This window comes from Drosophila tropicalis, unplaced genomic scaffold, assembly GCF_018151085.1.
Source record: "Drosophila tropicalis isolate 14030-0801.00 unplaced genomic scaffold, ASM1815108v1 contig_878, whole genome shotgun sequence".
Classification (NCBI taxonomy): Eukaryota; Metazoa; Arthropoda; class Insecta; order Diptera; family Drosophilidae; genus Drosophila; species Drosophila tropicalis.
The window spans coordinates 479,431-502,766 of record NW_027173374.1 but is presented as its reverse complement, the minus strand read 5'-3'; the positions used below and the strand labels follow the sequence as shown (position 1 = coordinate 502,766).

Sequence of the window (23,336 nt, the reverse complement as noted above, 5' to 3'; positions counted from 1 at the left end):
AGTTGCAGTCAAGGCGCAGAAATTTTTGCCGTTTTGTTTGCTTTTTGCTTTTGTATTGCTTATTTATTTATTTTTGTGTAATTCGCCAAGCGGATCACTGACAGACAGACAGACAGACGAACAGACGGAGAGACAATAAGAGCCACAGGTCAGATCAGAGTTCAGATGATGACAACACTGACTTGGGCTAACCTCGCCCAGATATAATAGGCGTGACAAGCGCGTTACGCTTGGCTGACGCCCCAAAAAAAAACACAGAAAAAATGTAATCAAAGACAAAGACTCTCTGGGAAAAGGTTCAACTCCAACGCCAACTTCGACTTACATACTGTTGCTGTTGTAGATGACGATGTTGATAATGGCCAGCAAACGGGGGGCCAGTTGAGGGCGTAGCAGGAACTGACGACCCGAAAACCAAAAAAAATCAAGCTCTAGCTATGATAATTACACCGTGTCAGACTTGAAAAAGAATTCCAATTGCTTCAGCGGCTGCTGCCATCCAAAAACAGTCCAAAATTGTAAAGCATTTCAAGGTATGTCTGATATAATGAACGATAATGAACCCATAAGGCGGCTCTCCAGGTGTGTGTGTAGGTGAAAGAGAAGAGATTCACAAGTTTTATGCTCAAAATTCGGTGGGGGTGATGAGAAAGTTGTTAGAAATTTTTGTTACCTGCCTTTTGAAATTTACGAGCTCTAGTTTCTTTTTTCTTCTTTAGGATTCAGTTGGTTTAATATTTCCAGGAAATGAATTTGCAGTTAACCAACTAGCTTAGAGCCAACTAGCTACTCAACTAAATTTTGGCTAAAATTGTTTGTGCAATTGTAAATGAGATTAAGATGGCAAAGTGAGTGGAGTTTGTTAGTCTTCTTATTTATTTATCTATTCACACAATTTTCATTTCAGTTTTTCTATTTGCTCAGGAAAAGCGAGTGGTTTAAGTGATTCATTTCGCTGCCTAGTGACTTGTCCAAGAGATTAGTGTCCTGAGTTTGAGTCTTGATGGCAGTTTTAACTGGATTTAGGATTATTAAATCAAGAGAATATATATTTAATTCATCTAATAACAATAAAAATGATAGTAGATACATTTTTAAACTATTTTTTCTAACCAATTTGCGAAACTGGCTTAATATTTTGTCGTGTTTTTGGCAGAATTATAACATAGATTTTATATAGATTGTTTCTAAAGAACTTAAGTAGATATATCGGATGATAAAATAGTCCGATATCACACAAAATTTTTAATACAGTTCAAATTTTCTTAAGACCTAATGGATTTTAAAGGTTTTGATAAAACTTAGAAACTAAGAATGTCAATTGCTATTAAATTTTAGTCATATCTAAACGATTGCTTACCAAGTTTTATCATTAAAGAGAGAATACCAGTAAAATCTAGTGCAAATTTGAAGGACTTAACCAGGATATCACTAAAAAAAAACCTATAAAGCTCATAGAATTCGATATAATAAACAAATGTATATAACGAATTTCATTCTTAATGCTTGAAAAACTAAATTTGAAAACTATTTACCATATTGATGGCCATGTATTTTGACTCTGATGTATTTAGGTACATACTTTTGGGTATAACTATATGAAGTAATAAACACGAAAACTTACTCAATTAAGTTAAGTTGAATGATTTTGAAATTGAAACTAAGACAATTCTTTATTGTTTTTTTATTTGATGGTAGTTTTATTAAAAATTGACTCTAGAGTTTTTGAATTCTCAAAACCACCAGACAAGCCAAATTGTATTAGTATGAATAGATATGATATAATGGCCGAAAGAACAATTAATATAAAACGATTATTTAAGGCAAAGAAACCCAAAACTTTTATTTCCAAATTCTGTGTCTGCTGTTGACTGAGAAAGGTTTCCACCTGGTAAGAGCAAAGAATGATTCATCTGCATAATGGAAAAAGTAGCTCTTACTTACACTCTTATCCCAACGTTGATCTATGTCGGTGCACACTATATCCAAGGGCATGAGGAGAGGTTTCCTGGACTCATTCACGGTGTAGTCGGCACACATGATTAGCAGAATTAGATTGGCCAATTTAATACCAACCATTGTTAGGGTAAGTAGAACCATTTCTTCGGCACTTAAGTAAAGTAAAATGCATTGGTATAGCATTAGGCAAATGATGCAAAAATTATAGTAGATATAGAAGCCAATTTGCCATTGAAGAATGCGACGAAATGACAGAGTGACGTCATACAATTCACTATAAACAGAGCCGCAGGAATCCAATTCATCGGTGAAATCACACAGCAAACACATGCGTTTATAGTGAGTCATACGTTCGGAAGGAAAATCTTCTTCCTGGAATTCAATGGGACGCATTCTTTGCAACATCGTTCTAATGTGCATGGCCATGTGTTCGTAAAAGATACCCGCGACAAGGAATCCCAGGAAACAGGCATCCAGCAGAAAGAGTGTGCCGAACCACATGTAAATGCCAAAGATCACTGAAATCGTTTGGGTAACATTTATTTGCACAATCGATTGCACCTGCAGCAATGGGGCCACTTCGTGAACACAACCAAAGAGGGTGAGCAACACTTTCAGGGCATACAATATGACAAATTTACCAGCAAACATTTGCCATTGATTTGATTTGGTTACCAAACAAATCTGACGATATAATTCCAAATAACGATTTAAGATTGCAATAAATTTCTCCTCCCGGCTGGCTTGTATTATGAACGAGGTGACGGCCAAAATTGACACCGAACTCGATTGCAGCAGTGCGAAGAGATCAGCATAACTTTTGGGCTTCTGGACAAATTGATAGAAAAGTGTTGGTATCACTGACCAATAGATCAACACAATAATGCTACGCCAAATCATGGCTAGAACCTTGTTGCTGCGACGTTGTATGGGCCTCAGCAACAGTTGCTCTCGATCCAGATTGCACGAGAGCAACGACAAACCGCGAGCAACATAATAGATGCCAAGTAATAAAGTTCGTGAAAATCCTTTCAAGCGACTCGAATCCATATTCTGACTGTACTGGGACATAGTTGGACATTTAATGCCAGGACGACATGGTTGTCGTTGATGGGTTATATCAGGAGGGCACAGGGCGAGCGATAAGAATAAGCAGAACGGTTTTGCTGTTGATTTTATTAATTGAATGTGTGTGAGTGTGTGTGTGTGTGTGTGTGTGTGTGTGTGTGTAGGCAATCGGCAATTGCGTTTCACGCATGGCTGAGTGCTTCGCTGACTGATTGGCCCCCGAGCCCAGGGTCTACCAGTTGTTGTTGTTGATGGACAGCCCAGCCCCAGTTCCCTCCACCTTCATCTCCATCTCCAATGCCCAGACCCAGTTCCACTTGTACTTTGACAGGGCATATAGCCCTTGGGCACATTGGAACAGATGGTACTTAAAAAATGGGCGTAAATTCTTAAACGAAATAGAATTTGAGGAATTGACAGCGATGATTATGTTATTTGAGAAATTGGGAGAATATTTTTTGTAATGTCTGAATTTTTCCAATCAACAAGTAAAATTGTAAATTAAAGTTCATTGAACCATTTAGGTCCTAAACCTAAAAGAATAATTGTTGACTGAAACTCATTAGGAATGCATTTTGCTAATGAAAATATTGTTACAATTTGATTTAGCGATATGCCTTAATGAAATTTCAATTCACTTGTGGTCAATTTGTAAGGCCCTAACGATGACTATTGACTCCAGTTGATGATGTCGCTGCTGTTGCTGCAGGCATCTGGAGTTGCCGCCTGCAACCCACAATTGCCAAGTTGCCAAACACGTTTGCCCAGGCATTAGAATAAACCCCTCCACCCGACATCTTACGCCTCCCCCTGCAAGAAGTTCAATGAACTCAATGTTATATCCCAGGTTGAAAGAAGGAAGTGTTCTAGCACAAGACTGGCAATAGAAAAACAAAGTCAATAGCCTTTAAGTTGATCCAACAAGAAGAAGTTGGAGCCAAAATAAAAAGAGGAAAAATAAAAGAAAGGGAACAGCAACACAGAGAAACATGAACAGGGACAAGGAACAGGTCTGACTATATAGCTCCAGCCTGCTCCTGGCTTGGCATGATCATTGCCTCTGACAGCAAACGACGACGACGACGACGACGACGACAACGACAACATGGCAAGCAAGCAGAAATGGGCGTGCAACAAGCCTGGGCCCCCAATAACTGGTTTTCCTAGTCACGGGAGGGGACCATAGATAGATATAGATAACTCTCTAGTCTCTCTGGTCTACAGTCTCGCAGGCAGCAGCGGCAGCATCATCATCATAGCATCCTGGGCAACCAGTTTACGTACAGTTTTACTCCGTGTTATTACAGACCAAGTACATGAAGTAATTGCATGGAGCAGGGAGCTAGCTAGCTAGCTGATTTGACCCCAACCGTGCTGCTGATGATGTGGATGATGCAGCTGGGGACTAAAGTTGGAGCTGGAGCTCAAGTTGAAGCTGTGGCTGTAGCTGCTGGGGCTGCTAAGGCCAATGAACCAAACGAAGACAATAGGAGTGGGCCAAAGCCAAGCCCTGGCCACTGTCTCAGTCGCTGCCTCTGCCTCAGACTCTGACACTGACTGATGCTGCTGCTGGTGCTGCTTGCTGCTTGCTGCCTGTGTTGTATTGCTAAATTGGAAATAATTGCTAAGAGGCAGAGGCCCTAGGAGAATGCACGTGTGCAGTTGTTGTTGTTGTGGTTGTTGTTGCTGCTGCTGTTATCGTTGTCATCAGTTGCTGTTGTTGTACTGTGTTTTCTACTATGTTAAACATAGAACTGTGGGGGAGGGGGCCTGACAGGGGAGGCATACAAGGGCGACTGAGCGAATCTGCAAAGTACAAACAATGAGGAAAATACTCGCATAAAAAAAAAAGAAAATAATAATAATAATAAAGTTGTTTGCTGTACAATAAAAAAAAGGAAAGGTTCAACGACATTAGGAGATTAGACACAGAGAGACAGAGAGAACTACAGTCGACAGTGGATATAATGGATACATGGCATATATGCACATTTAAATATATATACATATCTCTCCGTATGTGTGTGTGAGAGAGATTCATCGAAGCACTTCGACTCTGGGCAACGTCGTCGTCAACAACAACGCATAGAAAAACGAAAACAAAAAAGTCATCGACATCGACATCATATGGATTTTTATGTTGATCGTGGCTGGGGCAGGGGCAGGGGCAAGGATAGAGGTAGGGGTAGGGGCAGGGGTTGTTGAGTACAGGCAACAAACAAAAAAAACAAGGAAAAAAAAAAAACACCACACAACTAACAACAACACAAAAAAAGAGTCAGAGACAGGAAAATGTTTTTCATTGTCTGCGCCTTTTGGAAAACCTAAACGAACGTATAGAACGAGAGGGAGAGAGAGAGGGGCGACCGAGACCAGGCCAGATGGAGCCGCTGTCGGCATTGAAGTTAAAGTTGGCGTTGGAGTTGTGGAGTCATTAGAGTTGCGGGAGACATGCCCCATGCGTTTGCATAAGCAACAACAACAACACAATACGAAAGTCAGTTCATGCAAATGATGGTCTCTGTTTCTCTGTGATCCCCCCCAACTCCATACTCTATTTCTGCCCTTGGTTCACCTCCAAGTTGTAGACAATTTTTTGGCGTGTGTTGCATAAAATGCCTCACTTGGTTGCATTTGCTATTTACAGATACAACATAAAGATACGAAAAAGAGATGCAACCCCTACATAGCTAGTGGCAAGATGGCATTTTGCTTACTCTTAATTTGGATATTTAATTATGAAGGAGCAGCACCAGCGAATGGAAGGAGGGCACTGCTTCTTTTATTGCCTGGTGGTGGTCGTCAACAACACTATAAACAGTTGTTTAACAAATGCCAACGATCACTCTATACTCTATCTTATGGATCGCATTTTTACATTTCAAATGATAGAAAATACAAACCCCAAAACAATAAGCAATTGAGATAGAACTTCATATGAATCTCTCAAAGAAGGACTTCTGCCTCTAAAAGGATGTTTTAAAAGTTTTTTTGTTAGGCAGTTTTACTAAATCATCGAAATCGTATATAGATTGTCTAGACTTTCTTTTAAAAAGACTTTCTTTTGTTTCTAGTAACTAAATTCATAAATTTAGCTAACTAAATTATTTGCGAAGTCAAATGTTTACCCATTCCCTTTAAATGTTGACCATAACATACCCAAAACGGAAACTAGAAACTTTGATAAGCAAATTATGAACTAAATTTTTTATCATAAGTGTTCCCATTTAGATGTCTATATATAGTTTCGTCTAAAGAAGATAAAGAGTTCGTTTTTTAGGCCTGGGCTCAGCATTAAAACAATGTTTAACTTTAAGGATCAGCTTAAATTACCACAAAATGACCAAGAATTAGCTTTTCATATTTCAAAAAGGCATAGGTATAAAGATTTATAAGGCTTGTGATCCATAATTTGAATTTAGTTTTTGGAAACAGAAATTTCCATGATGTCTAGCCAAGTTGAAATGTAACTTTGCCTATAAATTTATAATACTCTCTGAGCTTATCTAATTTATATATGTCTACTAAATCATAACTAAAGGCCTGAATGTGGTTTTAAACCAAGCTTTGAGATTCTTATTATAAATTATAAATCGCAAACCTTCAAATTCAACTAAATACCATTGAAAATTTAACTGAAATAGCAACTTTGAAAAAGCCTAAAAAGGAAAAAACTATTCTGTCTTTTTCATTTCAATTTTTTCATATATTTTTCTAAAAAAAGTTTGTAATAGAAAACTTCTGTAAAAATTGTAAAATATTTAAGATTTGTTGCCCCATTTTTCCAAGTTTGAGATGGCCCACAGAGAAATCCTTCTATTAGTTTTAACAACATAAAAAAATAGTTTTAAAAAAAGTTTATTTTAAATTTTGGTTCTATATCTCTCCAAATGTCAATTATTATAAAAAATGATTTATAATACATATATTTATTTATAATATATTAATAGGAAGGTAAATGAATAAGTGAAAGGTATAAAAAGTAAACAAAAGATCTTCTTCCATTTGAGATGGTTTTCAGCATTAATAAACTTAAATTGTTAAATATTATATAATGATAAGTTTTTGTCAATTGTGAATTAGACAAATTTTATAATTAAGCCAAGCAGTTTAAAGAATTTTTAAATTTTGTATTAATTTTTAAAAGATTATTAAAATTTTTTATTAAAAATTTATAGACTTACTTATATTTTCTTTGCTGACTTCTTCTATTTTACTTTTGACCTTTTATTATTTTCGTTTTGAAATCCATAGAATTTAAGACCTTTGGCACATTGAATGCCAAAGTCAAGTTACCCTAAAATTGATAATGAGCATCTTCTTTCTACTGGTTGCGGCTGCTCAATTTGATTAGGTTTTCAAAATCAATTCTGGAAAGCAACGGGCAATGGGCATTTTTATTTGCTTTGCCGCCTTTGTGAGAAAATAAACAAAAAAACATCCCAGGCAGAGAGAGAGAGAGAGAGATAGAGAAACGGACAGGGAGGGATTCAAAATGCCGCCGATGCTGCGGGATGCTGTTCATCAAATTGGATTTTCTTTGTTTTGGGAAGGGGTGGTGGAACGTAAACCCTGGGACTTTCTTTCGATGCGTCTCGCCTTTGTTTGTTATCACTTGAAGTTTAAACAGTTTTACGAATTGATTAAGCCGGCATTTGTTTACGAGCAGGTAAACAGAGACACAGAAGAAGACAGAGACAAGAGACATGGCAATGGTCAAGACATGGCAGGAGAGTGGCTCAGAATTCAATTACAGGAGGAGAAGAAGGAGAAGAAGGAGAAGGAGGGTGATTCTTGGCTAAGTGTTTTTGGAAGCCCACAAACTTTCCGTTTAAACGCTTTTACAGTTGAATTGCAAACATGTTCTGGATGGCAATTTGTATTTTTTTTGTCTTTATTGTTTTTGTTCTGCTCGTAGTGAGTTCTTCGGTTCTGTGCTGATTAACCAAAGCATGACGAATAACTGCAGTCTCTGTCGACGTTGGGGCACACCTGACAATTTGTTAATGAGAGCAACAGGTTCAGACTTATGGGTTTTCGGTTAGCAGGCAGGAAGCGATGCGATAAAACCAAATGAAAGAAGACACACACACACACACTCAGGAGGGGAGAGGGGGAGAAACAACCAAAGCAAGCGCAACGGATGACGGATGTCCTGCAGAGGCAAAATGATGATCATGAACTACAAGAAGGCCAGAACCAGAGAGAATCAGTCGGAACAGAACAGAACAGAACAGAAAAAAACCGTCAGGCAGAACAGCTAACTAACTGCAGTAAAAATGTAAATAATGCAAAACATTTTCTCACCGCTCTCGCGCGCTTCGCTGTGCCGCACTTTTTAGGCTTCCCCCCTCCCAGTTCATTTCGTTGCCCACTGCCCCCTTTTGCTGCTTCTGCCGGAAGGGAACATGTTTCATGGGAAATGAAATGCAAGAAATGTGGCAAGTGAGATCAGCAAAAACAAAAACAAAAAAAAAAAACAAATTCTATGCAATAAATTAGACTAACGACCTTTTAATACCCTGGAAATATAAACATGACTGACCCATCTTTCTCTCTTCTCTTTTTCTTTTCTTTCCTCAGGCCTAATAGATTCTTTTCGGGTATAACTGTGAATATATCCTTTACCCTTTCATATATTTCATACCAAATTCAGATGAAACATTGAATGGGAATCACATTAGGAAATTTCGATCAAATTGCGTATACGACGAGTGGACTTAAAATATTATATATAGATAGTTGGCCTAGATTAGTAAAAATTTCATCATATACCCAATTTAACTTTTTTTTTACAGGGTAAACAAATTCTATATATATATACATATAGGAAAGGCTATCTGAGCTTTCTAATTGCGATGACAGTCAAAACATCAGCATAAATATGTATATACAATGTGGGCCTGTAGATCGGCTTGGCTCTGAACAGCATATGGTCAAAGAACTGTGTTGGGATGACCTTTTTCCAATAATGGATGGATGGGATATGCATACATCTGTGTGTGTGTGTGTGTGTATTTCCCCTGCCCAGCCCATTTGTAGTGAAATTTAATCAAGCGTTTAATGCCAAGGTGGAACGTCAAGGAATATAATATACATACATGCAGAGAGAAGTAGAGAGAAAGGAAGAGAGAAAGAGGGAGGATTGTGGTAGTAGGGAGTAGGGGTAACCAGCGAGGGCGTTTTTAGTGATGCTGAAACGGGCTGGGATGGGCCTGAGCCTGAACCTGGTTTTGAGTTTGTGTTTGGCCTGATCTGCTCTGGTCTGTCTCCTTGCTTGATGTGCCTTGTCATATGTCAGTCTCAGTTCTCATCTCTCAGTCTCTGTCTGAGTTTTGCGCCTCTCACCTACAATGGCTGGTTAATGACATTTTAAGTTAATTGCTGTTGCTGCTGCTGCTGCTGCCGTTGCCGTTGCCATATGGGCCAGAGACAGGGCGAGGGCCAGGGCCAGTGGCAAAGTCACAGTAAAGTTAGGGCCCAGTCTCGACCTATGGGTAAATGAATACGCGTATGCATATGTATGTGTGGGTAAAGATGCATTTCCAGGCAATGTAATTTGACTACATTAACAAAGAATATGGCACAACATGGCCAAGGGACGCATCGGGTGGAAGGTAGCTGCTGTTTTTATTTTGAGTGTCTACAATGATGAGGTGACAGCATCCTGATACAATATGCCAGTTAGCAAGACGAATCAAGTACAGCTGCTGCTTCTCCTGCCACGAATAGATCAAATTTAGTTCCAGACTTTAGTCTTGGGGAGGAAAATTGTGAAATGTTTTAAAAGAGATAGATGACCCCAAAGGACATTACTTGAATCATCATTTAAGATGGATTTGTAATCAAAAGTGATTCATAATCAGTTATTATTCTTAAACCTAGTTAAATTCTTGAAAGGTTTTCTTAATTTTCAGTTATGCAAAGAATATTTGATGATTCCTTTAATTTTCCTCAGACTATTTTCTATTTTGGCCAATTTGAAATGGTTATTTCTTCACTTAATCTCTTATGCCTACTTCAAAATGGCTTAAAAGTCTTTTAAAAGCGATTTCTTAAAAAATGCCATACAAATTTTTGTTAAAAATTGACCAAAATGTTAGTTTTTCTACGTTTCAAGAGTGACAAAATTTAAAAACTAAAAGTTAAAGTGGATAAAATCATTTCAAATGTTCTAATTAATCTAATAACTTAATTTAGTTTACTTTCTAGTAATTTTTTCTAGCTGAAAAAAGGTAATTAATTAAAAATTTCAATAATTTCTATTACATTTTTTATATAATTTTCTCCAAGTGTAATTTATGCAACTTTTCCAAGTCACACTTAAAGGGAAAACCCAATAAAAGAAAAGATAGAAAATCTTCATTAATTTATTGCTTCTCAGTTGGAATCACGGGAAAGAATATTTTCTTGGTTCTTTGTTGAAGAAACAATAATCTTCCAATTGGAATTTGTATTCTATAAAAGAACTTCGAACCCAGTTGGAGATCAAAAATGAATTTAAATGAAAAGAAATTTGAAAAGAATTTTCAGTTACTTCAAGTTGGGTTTACCGTTTCTTGTTTGAGAGAAATATCAATCAATCAATATCTTTTTGTATATTTTGGCAGTATATTAAATGATAAGAAAAAAAACCAACTTGATTCATTGTAATATGACTATAATATCTTTTGTTATTATCGCATCAGTTTACTGTCAGCAGATTTGAGTTGATTTTCCACAGGCCTACACACACACACGCACACACACACACATACACACTTTCAGATAATATCCTAGAGAGGACAATAACAACAACAACAACAACAACAAGGAGACAACAGAAACAAGTAGGCAGGTACATGACGATCAGCAGGGGCGACGCGTAGGACGCGTAACCGGCAATATATACTTATATATGTATATTGGCACCAAAAAACCAGTTTTTATAATGTCAATTCGAATCCTACACATTCATGTCCATCCACACGCATTAAGTGCGACAGTCGCAAGTCCAAATGATGGGCTAAGACGACGACGACGACGATGATGAAGGCGACAAGGCATTGGGACTGAGATTGGGTTCTGGGATTGGGTGCACGAGGGCTACAGGGCTGATTATGGGTATTGGAAGGAGAGGTAAGGCGGTACTCTTGGCGTTGAATTTGATTTTGATTTCACCTGAGCCTTTTTTTTTTGTTTTTGGTTTGCCTGAGTTCCTTTTATTTTTACTTGTCAACCAACCTAGCGGCTATGGAAACGACCTACGGTTCTTGTCTTTGTTGTTGTTGTTGTTGTTGTCTCTGTTCGATGTTTGTGTAATTGATGATGTTTATGTTTGAGTTTTTTTGGCTTTCGGTATCGGGGTTGAGGGTCCCCGGAACGCAAAGACATTCAGTTGAGGCCAGTTGATTTAAAGATTACGCACCTATTGTTTGTGTGGGTTTCGGAGAGTGCTTGTGACTGGCATATTAATGTCGAAATCTTAATTTATTCTAATGGGTTTATCAAATGCCATATGCATATGGCTGTAATAATAATAATAGATAATAGTTAAAAGCAATAGAAGATAATAATGCCCAACGGTTCATGGGAGAATGCATTAGCTATCAGGCATTCGATTTGGAAAAGGCATTGGACAAAGGCTTTTGAATGTGATTAACAAAAATTGACATAAGCCAAATTTGCATAGCACTTTGTGTTCAATATTCGAAGGGCATCATAGAGAATCAATGTTTGACGCATTTGTTTATAATGCACTTGGATAGATAACAAAAACATGATATTACATATGGGTAAACGTTTTTATCATGTGGTTTTATTTTATTTGGAAGCTAAATCAGACGGCTTAGTGTTTATTCGATTCGTCTTAATGATTGTTCAATACTTTTTAATGCCTCAGAGAAATGCAATAAAGTGCCTAGCCAAACATGGAATAAGTAATAAACATTTAGCTATTTCAATTGGCATTGAAATGCATATTAAACCATTATAACAAAAAAATGACTTGACACTCCATAAATACTTGTTAATATATGTCTAAAGCTTTGAGATGATTAAGTTCTACTTATGTAAAAACAAATGGCTTTAGTGCAGTGTTTAGAATTTATGTACTTTTGAAATTAAAGTTAATCTAGCCCATTAAATTTAAAAGTCCCGTCAAATCTAAATTGAGTGTACTTCTATTTTACTTTTAAAATTTCCGCCAATTGTTTAAATACCAGAAAAGTTTCAAAGTATTTTTGGTATTTTTTGGGAACTAGTTAAATGAGTTCAAGTCACAGCTGCTGCTTTTGAACCTTTGAACTGAATCCAATCAAGCCGCAAAAACTAAAAATAATGCTTAATAATGATTTTTATAAATAATTGATATATTAAATGCCATTTATTATATTATTTGTAGCATGCTTAGCCAAAAGCAGCTGAAAATATAAACATTTGACAATTTAAGCAATTTGCAACATCACACGCTGCAGCCCTGGCCAAGACAACTGGTTCGCTTGGCCCCGAACCAGTTCAGTTGCAACCAGTTCTTCGCCAATCAGCTCCACACGGGCCGTGTTTGTTTTATGTTAAAAATAAGCTAAATAATTTAAACTAAATTGTTTAAATCAGATGTAGACTTAACGTATCGAGAACAACAAACGCTTTATCAATTATTGGCAGCAATTTAGCCCATGGAAATGCCTTAATTCGGACAGCAAAAAGCCAAGAAAATTCAAGGGGTTCGTACGACACACACAAAAAAAAATCTACAAACTTTTGTGCGGGTGTGAGATGAGTGGGTGGCAAATGTGAAGGAATGCGAGGAGGAGCGGGAGGGGCAAAACGCCTGTCTCTCTGGCTGCAATGCAAATCCTTTGTAAAAATACTAGACAAAGAATCAATTTTCTAATTGTGAGGCGGTGGCACTTGTCGTCGGCGACAAGTGAATCTTGTGAAACTGTTCTGGCATGAAAGGAGCAAATTCTTATAAGTGTGTGTGATGGTGTGTTTGTGTGCGTGTGTGTGTGTGTGTGGTAAGGTCGCATAGTTTGAAAGTGTCAAGGCATTTTACAACAGCGGCAAAGGCACACGAGCAAGGTTTTTACCTTCGCTTGAGCTTCGCCCTCGCTTATATACCGCGCCCAATGCGCAGCTTTGCATTAAATATGATTCTGTATGTCCTTTTTGGCCAAACAGATTTTGGTCCTCTGCAAGTGCCTGTATGTGATGGTGGGGTCCTGTGTGTGTGTGTGTGTGTGTGTGTAAACTGTGCATCGTAAATTGTTGCATATTTAAATATTCATGCAACCCGGGCACAGCTATGTAGAGTGCTCCCAGAGCCCGAGCTATTTTAACCTAGCTTATTTTTACGATTACAATTGGAATTTTACATGAATTCCGCTTTGCGCCTGCGCTCTCTTCCTGCCAACCTCACTCTCACTCTCTCTCTGGCTTTTAAAAGGAACGAAAGGGGGCAAACAAACTTTTCGAATCTCTCTCTGTGTTGGTGTGTGTGTGTTCAAGTGTGCTTTTGGTTTCGACCAAAAAGTCATAATAATGGTAGTAAAGGATGTTTGTGGCCAAGACAAAAGCAGAGGCCCCTCAACTAGCCAACTAACTAACTAACCAAAAAACTGATTCAGTAAACCAGTCATTCTGGCCGGCAAAGTCAGTCAATCAGTGAGATAATAATAATTTCTACCTTTTGTTGACTTACCTTTCCTCTCTCACTGTCGTCCTCTCCCTCTCTCTCTCTCTCTCTCTGTGCCTATCTCTCGTACAAACCGCACACCCAAATCATTTCCGTTAGAAAATTCAAATCGTTGACAGTGAGACTTCCTTCCGCCAAAAAGTGGAGGAGAGAGACAGAAGGATCATAGTAGGAGCGTCATCAAAACGATTGATGAAATTTTCCAAATATTTTGAAGCATTTTCTGTGTCTGTTGTGTGTGTGTGAGTGCGATTGTGTGTGTTTGTGTGTGGCCTGTAATTGATTTGGGTTGTGTTTTTTGGTCTACGTATATTCACCTCTGTGATTGACATTCTGCATTAGCCATAACGAGTCAATATTAAGGGAGAGGTGGCCGGTGGGTGTTGGGGGAGGATCCCAGAGGTTGAGATTGTTCAAATAAGATATACAAGAGTGGGTTTTGCGGCCCATTTTGTGTATAATGAATGCCCATTCTCATTTCCGTTTATTACATTAAAAACATTTCTGTGTCATTTTTCAGTTACATGTGACGAAATGAATCTTTAACAACAACAACAGCAGCAGCAGCAGCAAGGACAACAACAACAACGGAACGACGACAACAACAACACCAATAAGAAGCAGAGCAACAATATTCCTCTCTACATTACTCCCCCGCCCTTGGTCAAAAAAAGTTTTTGTGGACGCCAGCTGTTGTTTGTCGTCTCCTCTTCTCTTTCGTTGTTTTTTTTTTGTTTTGTTTTTTATTTTTTGTATTTATTTATTTTGTGTAAAAGAAAGAGAGAGTGAGAGAGAGGGGGAGTGAGAACAACCCATCAATATTCCAAAAAAGCAATTGAGCCCAGGCATCAATTCATCAATTATTCAAAATGACCGAAGACGAAATTCTCTTTGACGATGTTTACGAGCTCTGCGAGGTCATTGGCAAGTAAGTTTCAGTGGGTGGGATGTCCTTCTCTCCCCCCGCCCTCATAGTGAGGTAGTATCCACATTCAGAACCATGTTCACGTTCACATCTCATTATGTCTTTTGGCTCCCCAACAAAACGCACTAAATCATCTGTCGACAATGCCTCGGACCCTCGCCAAGTTAAGGGGGGGCCTGGCCAAAAAATTTGAAACGCCAAAACTCACTCACTTCCACAAGAGGAAGAAAAGTTGGCCAAAAAACTTTTCATGTCGACTTTTGCATTATTAAATTTTTTTTTTTGTTGCCGTTTTTGCCTTTTTTGTTTTATGTAACGTTCCAAAAACTTGGCATTTAGTTACTTTTTGTTATGATGATAGTTTCAAAAGTTGAAATTATTTATCTAGAAATATTTTCATAGCTAAAGTTAACCTAAGATGGGCGTTGAAACGGGGAAGAAGGTGGATGAGGAAAAGGAAGAGAACTTTAACCTGATTCAACTAATTGATCTTTTGTGATTTCATCCAGGGGACCATTCTCCATAGTAAGACGTTGCATACACAGGGAGTCCAATCAGCAGTTTGCTGTCAAAATTGTTGATGTGGCCAAGTTCACAGCGAGTCCAGGACTGAGCACAGCGGGTAAGAGTTTATTTTTTTCGGATATATTCATCGACCTCGACCTTGATGCGACTAGAGAAAGATAGAGAGAGACGGAGAGTAAACGAGGAAGTAACAGGCAGAGACCAAGCCTATTTGTGTGAATAAATTATAATTAAGCTGCTCAATTATTCAAAATTATGTGGCTACTAATTGTGCAGCAAAACACAATGGCAGCATGAAATGGAAGCGACCATAACTAGCACGTGTGACTCACCCACCCACATTCCAACCCCATATATATGTATCCTCTCTATATACATATTTCCTTCTCCCATGGGCGCCCTATCAAGACAGCCGCCCCCCCAAAATCTTACCAATTAAAAAGAAATTGCTCAAGTGCAAGGGCGTCCGGACTTGGAGCATTGACTAAATGATACATGGCAGGCACATAAGTCAACCACTAAGTCCATTAGAGATGCCTGGCATCTGGTGCCGTTTGAGTAGCCTGTCTCTCTGTCTGTCGGTCGGTCGGTCGCTCCCTCTGTATGTCTGTCTTTTGGTCTGAATACAAGGCGCCATTGTTGCGGCGGCCATAGAACTGCTTTCTCTACCCATTTAATGTCAACTAATTGCCATAATATTACAGATCTAAAACGCGAAGCCACAATATGTCACATGCTAAAGCATCCGCACATTGTCGAGCTACTGGAAACCTACAGCTCAGAGGGCATGCTCTACATGGTTTTCGAGTTGTAAGTAACACGCGTATTCCTTTTGCATATTGTATGTTTGAATTTAGGCCACTAACAACATTTCCCTTTTTCCACAGCATGGAAGGCTCCGACTTGTGCTTCGAGGTTGTGCGTCGCGCCGTTGCTGGCTTTGTCTACAGCGAGGCTGTGGCTTGGTGAGTTACTGTAGAAAAGTAATGCCTATAAGATCCCATTTGGCCCTAAAGACAATGAATTTGATTCCCAATTGAATAATAACGAATATTAAATACTTAAATTAAAGCCAAATGAAATGAAATAATTGTAAATTAAAGATTTTCCACAAAATTATAATCATATAAGTGATACCTGAACAAATCTGCCTGTTGCTTTGTTTCATAGGCCTGCAAGCAATTGTTTGTTTAAACAAATATCAGTATTTTGTATAATTCTGAAGCATAGATCATTAAATTCTGATATTTTTTAATGTTGATTTCATCACAATTAGAAAATATTTATTTTAAATTAGGACAATACAATTTTCTACATTCTCAAGTTATAAAACTTTCTAAAAATTGATCCAATAATACGAAGATAAAAGCTACAGAGTAGAAATCTACATTGGATTCTTTAATTAAGTCATTTAAATTATATAATTTTGTTTATAATTTACTTCTTACGAACATTAAAATAGTTGTGTGATGGTTAGAGGTTATCAAGTTACAAATCTATAAATATATAGCTTCTAGAATACAATAATGATTCCTTGCTAAAAGTGGGAAACGTTATAAACTTTATCTATTTAGTACTAAGTTTTCATTTTACTTATCTTTAACCTTTTGTTTTGGCTTCGTTTTGCAAGGGTCGATTGAATTACTTATTAAAATGTTTTTCGTACTCATTTGCAGCCATTATATGCGGCAGATATTGGAAGCATTGCGATATTGTCATGAAAACGACATTCTTCACAGAGATGTGCGACCCGCTTGTGCTCTGCTTGCCACTGTGGATAACTCGGCGCCAGTGAAATTGGGTGGCTTCGGTTCAGCTATTCAATTGCCTGGAACGCGAGAAACCATAGAAACACATGGCCGTGTGGGTTGTCCGCATTATATGGCCCCAGAAGTGGTGACCAGGCGACTGTATGGCAAAGGTTGCGATGTCTGGGGCGCTGGAGTCATGTTGCATGTCCTCCTCTCCGGTCGATTACCATTTCTGGGCTCTGGTGTGAGATTGCAGCAGTCGATTGCTCGTGGCAGGCTATCGGTATGTTAAATTGGCACGTACAACTAGAGACTAACTTATTAATTGCTCATATGCATTTCAGTTTGAGGCGCCAGAGTGGAAGTCCATTTCAGCCAATGCCAAGGATCTAGTCATGAAAATGCTGGCAACCAATCCACATCACAGACTATCTATAACCGAGGTGCTGGAGCATCCTTGGATACGTGATCGAGACAAATTACAGCGAACACATCTTTCAGAAACTGTAGAGGAATTGAAGCGTTACAATGCCCGTCGCAAACTGAAGGGAGCTGTCCAGGCAATAGCCGGTGGAACTAATATGGATCCTCTCTATGCCACCGATGCGGCAGACAGTGAGTTAAATCTAAAGTTATCTATTGAGCAATTGATTTATGCATATTGAATTTTTCGCAGTGCCCATATCTGGAGTACCCGACGAGTGGGCCGACGAGGAGGCGGGCATTGAGGCTGTTCAACGTATTTTAGATTGCTTAGATGATATTTATTCACTGCAGGATGCGCATGTGGATGCCGATGTGCTGCGTGATATGCTACGAGATGGTAGACTACATCAATTTCTACAGCTTTTCGATCGCATTGGCTCCACAGTCATAACGAGCAATGGCCGTGCACCCAGTGCCGAGGCTGTGGCACGTAGTCGTGATGTTCTCGAGCTGCTATCGGCTGTGGGCGCCAATGTGGGCAATAAGTATGCCAAGGATGAACTGATGCTCCTTCTCGCCTCCCCCCATATGCAGGTGAGTGCCATTGTACAGTTTATTTACTCGTATTTTGCTTTATTTTGTGGCAAGCTGTATGAGGAGCTTAAGCTCGTAATAATCTGCATTGTTGCGTCAATTTACTCTGCTCTACCAACCACAACTCATTGGCCCATTTGGTCAGTGTACTGGGCATTGTGGTCATATCAATCTGTGGTCCACTATGTCCTTCCCTTTCAGAGCATAAGCTTAAACAAATTTGAAATGTATTTAGTACGGACAAACAAGCAGAGAATCATGCACTCAAACTCCAACCGCTGTCTACTTTGAGTCGCAGACAGTTCTACTAATCCTTTGCTCAAACAGAGATACAAATTCAAACATAAAGCGTACGTATACAATAATATACATATATGTTTATATGTACTATGCTTTTGCTAATGCAACCAAAATACAAACAATTTAATCAGAATAAACTAAAATGAAATTCAGATGCTGGTATATAACAGACAGTAGCACCAACGACAACAACAACAACAATAATAACAGTCCACAATAGTAACAACAACAACATCATCCGCGCTTGTGGCCGTCCCTGAAGGCTTTTTGCCCAGAAAAGTATGCTACAAAACACAGCTCAAGTGCCATCGTTGTCGGCATATGCCCATACATTTGCAACAGAGTCCAACCAAAAGGGCCAACAGGCAATGGGAAGGGGGCCACAAAAACATTAAACGATAGCAGAAAAATGGAATATTCTTTTTCTCCCCCCTCCAAATCCTATGAGAGTCGCATCGCATCGAAAATATCCTTAAAATTTTAAGCAAGTTATGAAAGCTATATGTATGCGTGGCCCCAATGTATTAAATGGTGTTTATATATTTTATTTGTGGATAATAATTGCCTAAACAAAAGCAATGAATTTACGTTTACGTATAGAGATTTTTCGATTTATCAAAAAGTTTTTTCAATATGCCATCAGTTTTCAGTCGACTAGATTAACTATTATTGAATTTCTTCTTATTAAGTAAACAGATCTTTTGAAAAAGGAAGAAACTTTTCACAAATGTTGGGATTTTTTTAATTTGATTGGAAAGTTTCTTCAATAAGCTGTTTGTAGGCTTGTTTATTATACTAATTTTTAACGTTTTTGGATCTGGAAAGTTACGATTTATCACAGTCACTAAATAGCCAAGAGTTTCTTAGATAATTGCTTGGATATTGTTTGCCAAATTTCTTAAACTTAAACTCCTTTCATTAAATCTCCTTTAAATAGTATTCTCTCGTTTATTGCCTACATAAATAGTAGTTTGATTATATCTGATATAGTAATTTCATTAATTAAATCAACAACTTGTACTAAGTAGAATTGAATGAATACAAGGCGGCACATGCCCGTGCTTGCCTAAGAGTATTACAAATAAAAAAAAAAGGATATATTTTCTATACCTCTCACTTAGCTGGTGGTTCTGTTGGTCTGGGGACTGGTTGTGTGCGATATGAACGCAATGCCATAACTCTGTGCCATCCACTGTCGTTAATTGCTCCTTGAAACAGACTACACTTTTTTTTCCTTTTTTTTTTGTGTTACTAGGGTTGGTCTTTGTCTCTGTCTCTGTCGCTGCCACTACTACGGCTGTTTTTCTTTCATTTGGACTGTCTCTGTCCAATTGTCTGTGAATGTGTTTGTGTGTGACGCAAGCTGAGCTGCTTTCGGCTCAACTCATTTTCATAAAAAAAAAAAGAAAATGAAAAGGCAAAATGATGGAGAAAATATGAACAACTGCAGAAAAAGCAGACCCAACGAATGTGTTAATGCTATATACACAGGAGCTGCTAGGACACCAGGGGGAGGAGACCTACCAGGGTTGCAATAACACAATCAGCACTAGGAACAGCAGCATCAACAGCTACAACAACAACAACAACAATGCAAATGCCTCTAGACCACAGTCCAAGCATCCGCTGCAAAAAGCATCTGCTGCTCCTGCTCCTGATGTTGGTTGAGTTTTGCTCTCATGCTCTGCAAAGTGCAGTGTGAGCGCAGTCGATGAAATGATGTGAATGCCATGCCACTGCAGGCAGTAGTCCTTGCTATGTATGTGTGTGTGTGTGTGTGGCGCATTTGGCGGGGTGGGGACAACTACAGAGCATTCGTGATTGACTTAAACACAAAAAAAAAAGTCCCATATAGATGGAGAAAAAATATAAGCGCGCACACGGTTTTTTTCAGTTTAGTTTGCGGCGCAGCCGCCGCGAGGGAACGACAACAGTAACGTAGGCTCGCATTAGATTTATTTGACACTTGGCAAGTCATGTGTGAAAAAGGCGCCTAACAAGCGAAACGCCGCGAACGACCAACACACAACCCAAAAAAAAAAAAAAAACAAGAAAATCCACCCATCCCCAGAAGGATTATCAAACCATTTGGATGGTGTGTGTGTGTGTGGGTCGTGAGTTAGTCGAAACCGTTGTCAAGCCAAAGGCAAATAGAGTAAAAGACTGCCGTAAAGTCGTCGATTCAAGTCGAGTCGAGTCGAGTTGAGTTTAGTTGAGTTGGGGTTAAGCTGAGTCTATTTCTCAAGTGGCTTACTACCGTTCTCCACTCGCTTGACCCAATTAACAGGACGCGAAAGCGGACACGGACACGGGCACACCGTTATACGGATACGCGAAACGTGAAAGAGTCAAGAGTTGTCTCTGGAGTGTATAGTGTCGTGTCAGTGTGCCAATTACGCGTGAATTTCCGTAGCAGCGTGGAAAACCTCCGCAAGCAAAAACCTTCACGGCCTGTCTGTCTGTCTGTCAGCCGCCACGTGTTTTGGTGTTGAAACTCACATGGGAGCAATTGACAAAATGGCAAATGTTACAGTTGCTGTTGCCGCCACCATTGATGATGTTGCTGCTCCCTGGCGTTGGGGTCGAGCGGTGGCCCTGCTCATAAATTGGCAGCACAAAAAAATGCCCCATTCTTCGGCTTATCCTCCTTCTCCACCTCCTACAACAAAACTTGGCGTGCCTATAACTCAATTTAAATTTAAATGTGCTACACTAGCGCAACAGCAGCAGCAACAACAACAACAACATCTACATCGACAACATGGACAACAGCAGCAGCAGCAGCAGCAACATTGTCAACAACAACATTAACTTTATAATAAATACAAGCAGGAGAGAGGACCAAATAACAAAAAAAGTAAAAGAAAATAAAGCAAAAAATATATAAATTGACAAAAGCATCCAATTAGCATACAAGTTTTCTGAATGGCCGCGTCCACCGATGTGGAAGAAGAATTTTGTTGTTGTTGCTGCTGCTGTGATGCCACAACTACAACAACAACAACAACCATGACGGTAACAGCAACTACAACAACTCCATCATCGCCAACACAACAGCTAAGTGTCTTTCAGTGGATTGGCCTAGAGACGGCCGAATTGCTGCCCGCATATATAACACGCTACTACAATAATTTGCATCACCAGGTAAATTATAATAGTTGAGCGAAAATCATAATGACTACTACTTACTAGCCAGCTTAAGCTTATCCAAGACTTTGCTTGTTGGTTGCTTGCTTTCTGGGGAGGGGAAGCGAAGCGAAGGGAATGTGGCGATGCCCATAAAGTGGGTTGTGGTCTAGAAAGTTGCGGCAAGAGTTGTAGAAGTTTTTGTGGCAAGTGAGTTCAAGTTGCCGCAGTGTTGGCTGCCACACACATACTTCTTGTTGGCGCTCTCTCTCTCCCTCACTCTTTTCCTATATGTCTGTAAAAGTTGGCGGAATGAAAAGTAGAAAAAACAACTTACTAGTATAGAAAAACAAAAGTTTTCTTTGCCAGCTATTTGAGAAATTTTCACTTTGAAGTTGGTCTTGGCTTATCAAGATTTTATTATTTTATTATTAAAATTATTATTATTATAATATGGGCCCCGTTGGATAATCTAATTAATGTTAAACACACATAAAAGCAGGTGGCAAACCCCTAAAAGGATATGAATTGTTTTTAGATTGAGATTAAAATCATAATTGAGTGTTTAAAATAAGTTTAGATGAGGGCAAAAGATTTAGATTTAGGCTTTCACATAGTTAAATGTTTAATCAATTGGTTATTCCTTCAAATTTGCCTGAAGTTTTCACTGAACTGTGAGCTTTTTTCAGTCATATATGTATGTCTTTCTCAGTAAAATGTGTAAATAAAGAACAATTTATTCATATAGAATTGTTTTGAATCATAGGACTGATGTGTTCCAGTTTTGGATAGTCTTTATGAACACTTTTTAGGAGATAAAAATCAAATTTAAAGCCAGTTTTGAACACTTTGTGAACAATTTGATGAAATACTTTTAAATCAAAAAGAAGAAAATTTAAGCCTAGAAATATGCAATACTTTTTAAATTTCCGTAAAACTGACTCAATAGTGATCGTGATCCATAATTTAACCTGGCCGTATGTGAAAGAGTAGCGACTTTTGCTTAGTAAATGGTAATTATGGCAAAAACCAAATTCTAGCACATGTTACTATATCATTTTTGTGAGTGTAACCTTTTTTTTTATGATGCTATTTAAGTCTTCCAAATGATTGGCTTTTATTTAGGAATGTCGGATTTTTATTGTTATGCACGTCTTTCAATTGCTAGAATTTGTTTTTTCTCTTTCTTCTGTGTTTTGGTTGTTGTCTTTGCTCACCCTAAAGCTGGCACTGTCCAGCTGAGACTTGTAGAAAGTCAAAACGATTTCATGTTTTGGGCCAATTGTAATGCCAAAATCAATTTATAAAATGGCCAAAGCCGAATTTGCATTTATTTTGTGTCACATTTTTGTTGGGTTACACTGTTTCTGGGTGTATGAGTGTGTGTGTTTCTATTTTTTTTTTTTTGGCTCGTTCACTTGGCAAGCCATCAGCATTATTACAATGCTCGTTTTACCTTTGACTAGTTTGTGATTTACTAAAAGTACTCTCGGATATGCGGTGTGTGCATACACACACACATTATTTGTTTGTGTGTGAGTGTGTTAGACAACAACTAAACGTGTCAACGAGAAGGTAAAACAAGCAGCAACCTGTCAGGAGCAGGAGCCGAAGAAAGCCTTCCTTCTCCGGACAACACAGACCCAGTCTACCATGCCATTCCCGCTCCCCCTCCATACGTTTTACCCCCCCAAACAGGCTCAACATAGTGACACATTAAGGTTACTCTACACATAAATGTCGGAATTTGTCTCGAGCAGAGGCAGAGGCAATGAAAGAGAGAGAGAACACAGTTGCAGTTGCCACAGTTTGATGCTGCCTCTGCTGCTGCTAACAGCCATCATCATCATCATTGCCATCATTGCCATCGCCATCGCCATCGTCATCTCATTGTTGTTGCAGTGGAATTTGTTGCCACTTCGATGAAATGACAAATTCGTGCCAAATTGCTGACATTCTATCTCTTTCGCTCGTTCTATGTCTGTCT

The 23,336-nt window shown here is 38.6% G+C and overlaps 2 protein-coding genes across 10 annotated transcripts in view; one reads left to right on the top strand and one right to left on the bottom strand.

Annotated features, from left to right (window-relative positions):
- Positions 1-1,684: 1,684 nt before the first annotated feature.
- Positions 1,685-3,030, bottom strand: Gr93a (Gustatory receptor 93a). Its single transcript, XM_068301900.1, has 2 exons — positions 1,945-3,030; positions 1,685-1,888 (listed from the first exon to the last, which is right to left on the bottom strand). The coding sequence occupies exons 1-2, from the start codon at positions 3,028-3,030 to the stop codon at positions 1,685-1,687; spliced, it is 1,290 nt and encodes a 429-aa protein (XP_068158001.1).
- A 9,507-nt stretch (positions 3,031-12,537) lies between these two features.
- Positions 12,538-23,336, top strand: part of CASK (peripheral plasma membrane protein CASK) — a 38,063-nt gene continuing 27,264 nt past the window's right edge. For 7 of the 9 annotated variants that reach the window (XM_068301627.1, XM_068301626.1, XM_068301625.1 and 4 more), the window contains exons 1-8: positions 12,538-12,731; positions 14,223-14,630; positions 15,137-15,249; positions 15,857-15,962; positions 16,040-16,117; positions 16,829-17,186; positions 17,248-17,518; positions 17,580-17,923. In XM_068301627.1, coding sequence (XP_068157728.1) covers positions 14,572-14,630; positions 15,137-15,249; positions 15,857-15,962; positions 16,040-16,117; positions 16,829-17,186; positions 17,248-17,518; positions 17,580-17,923 — 1,329 coding nt within the window. In that variant the 5' untranslated portion in view covers positions 12,538-12,731; positions 14,223-14,571. Of the gene's footprint in view, positions 12,732-14,222; positions 14,631-15,136; positions 15,250-15,856; positions 15,963-16,039; positions 16,118-16,828; positions 17,187-17,247; positions 17,519-17,579; positions 17,924-20,900; positions 21,368-23,336 lie in introns of those variants that run through there. The other 2 variants (XM_068301633.1, XM_068301634.1) reach the window with 2 other exon arrangements.

Bases quoted from the DNA above. Each gene is read 5' to 3' on its own strand.
- Gr93a (XM_068301900.1), bottom strand. From the start codon at position 3,030: ATGTCCCAGTACAGTCAGAATATGGATTCGAGTCGCTTGAAAGGATTT. The intron at 1,889-1,944 runs GTAAGTAAGAGC...TGCTCTTACCAG, and splicing joins ATCAACGTTGGGATAAGAGT to GTGGAAACCTTTCTCAGTCA.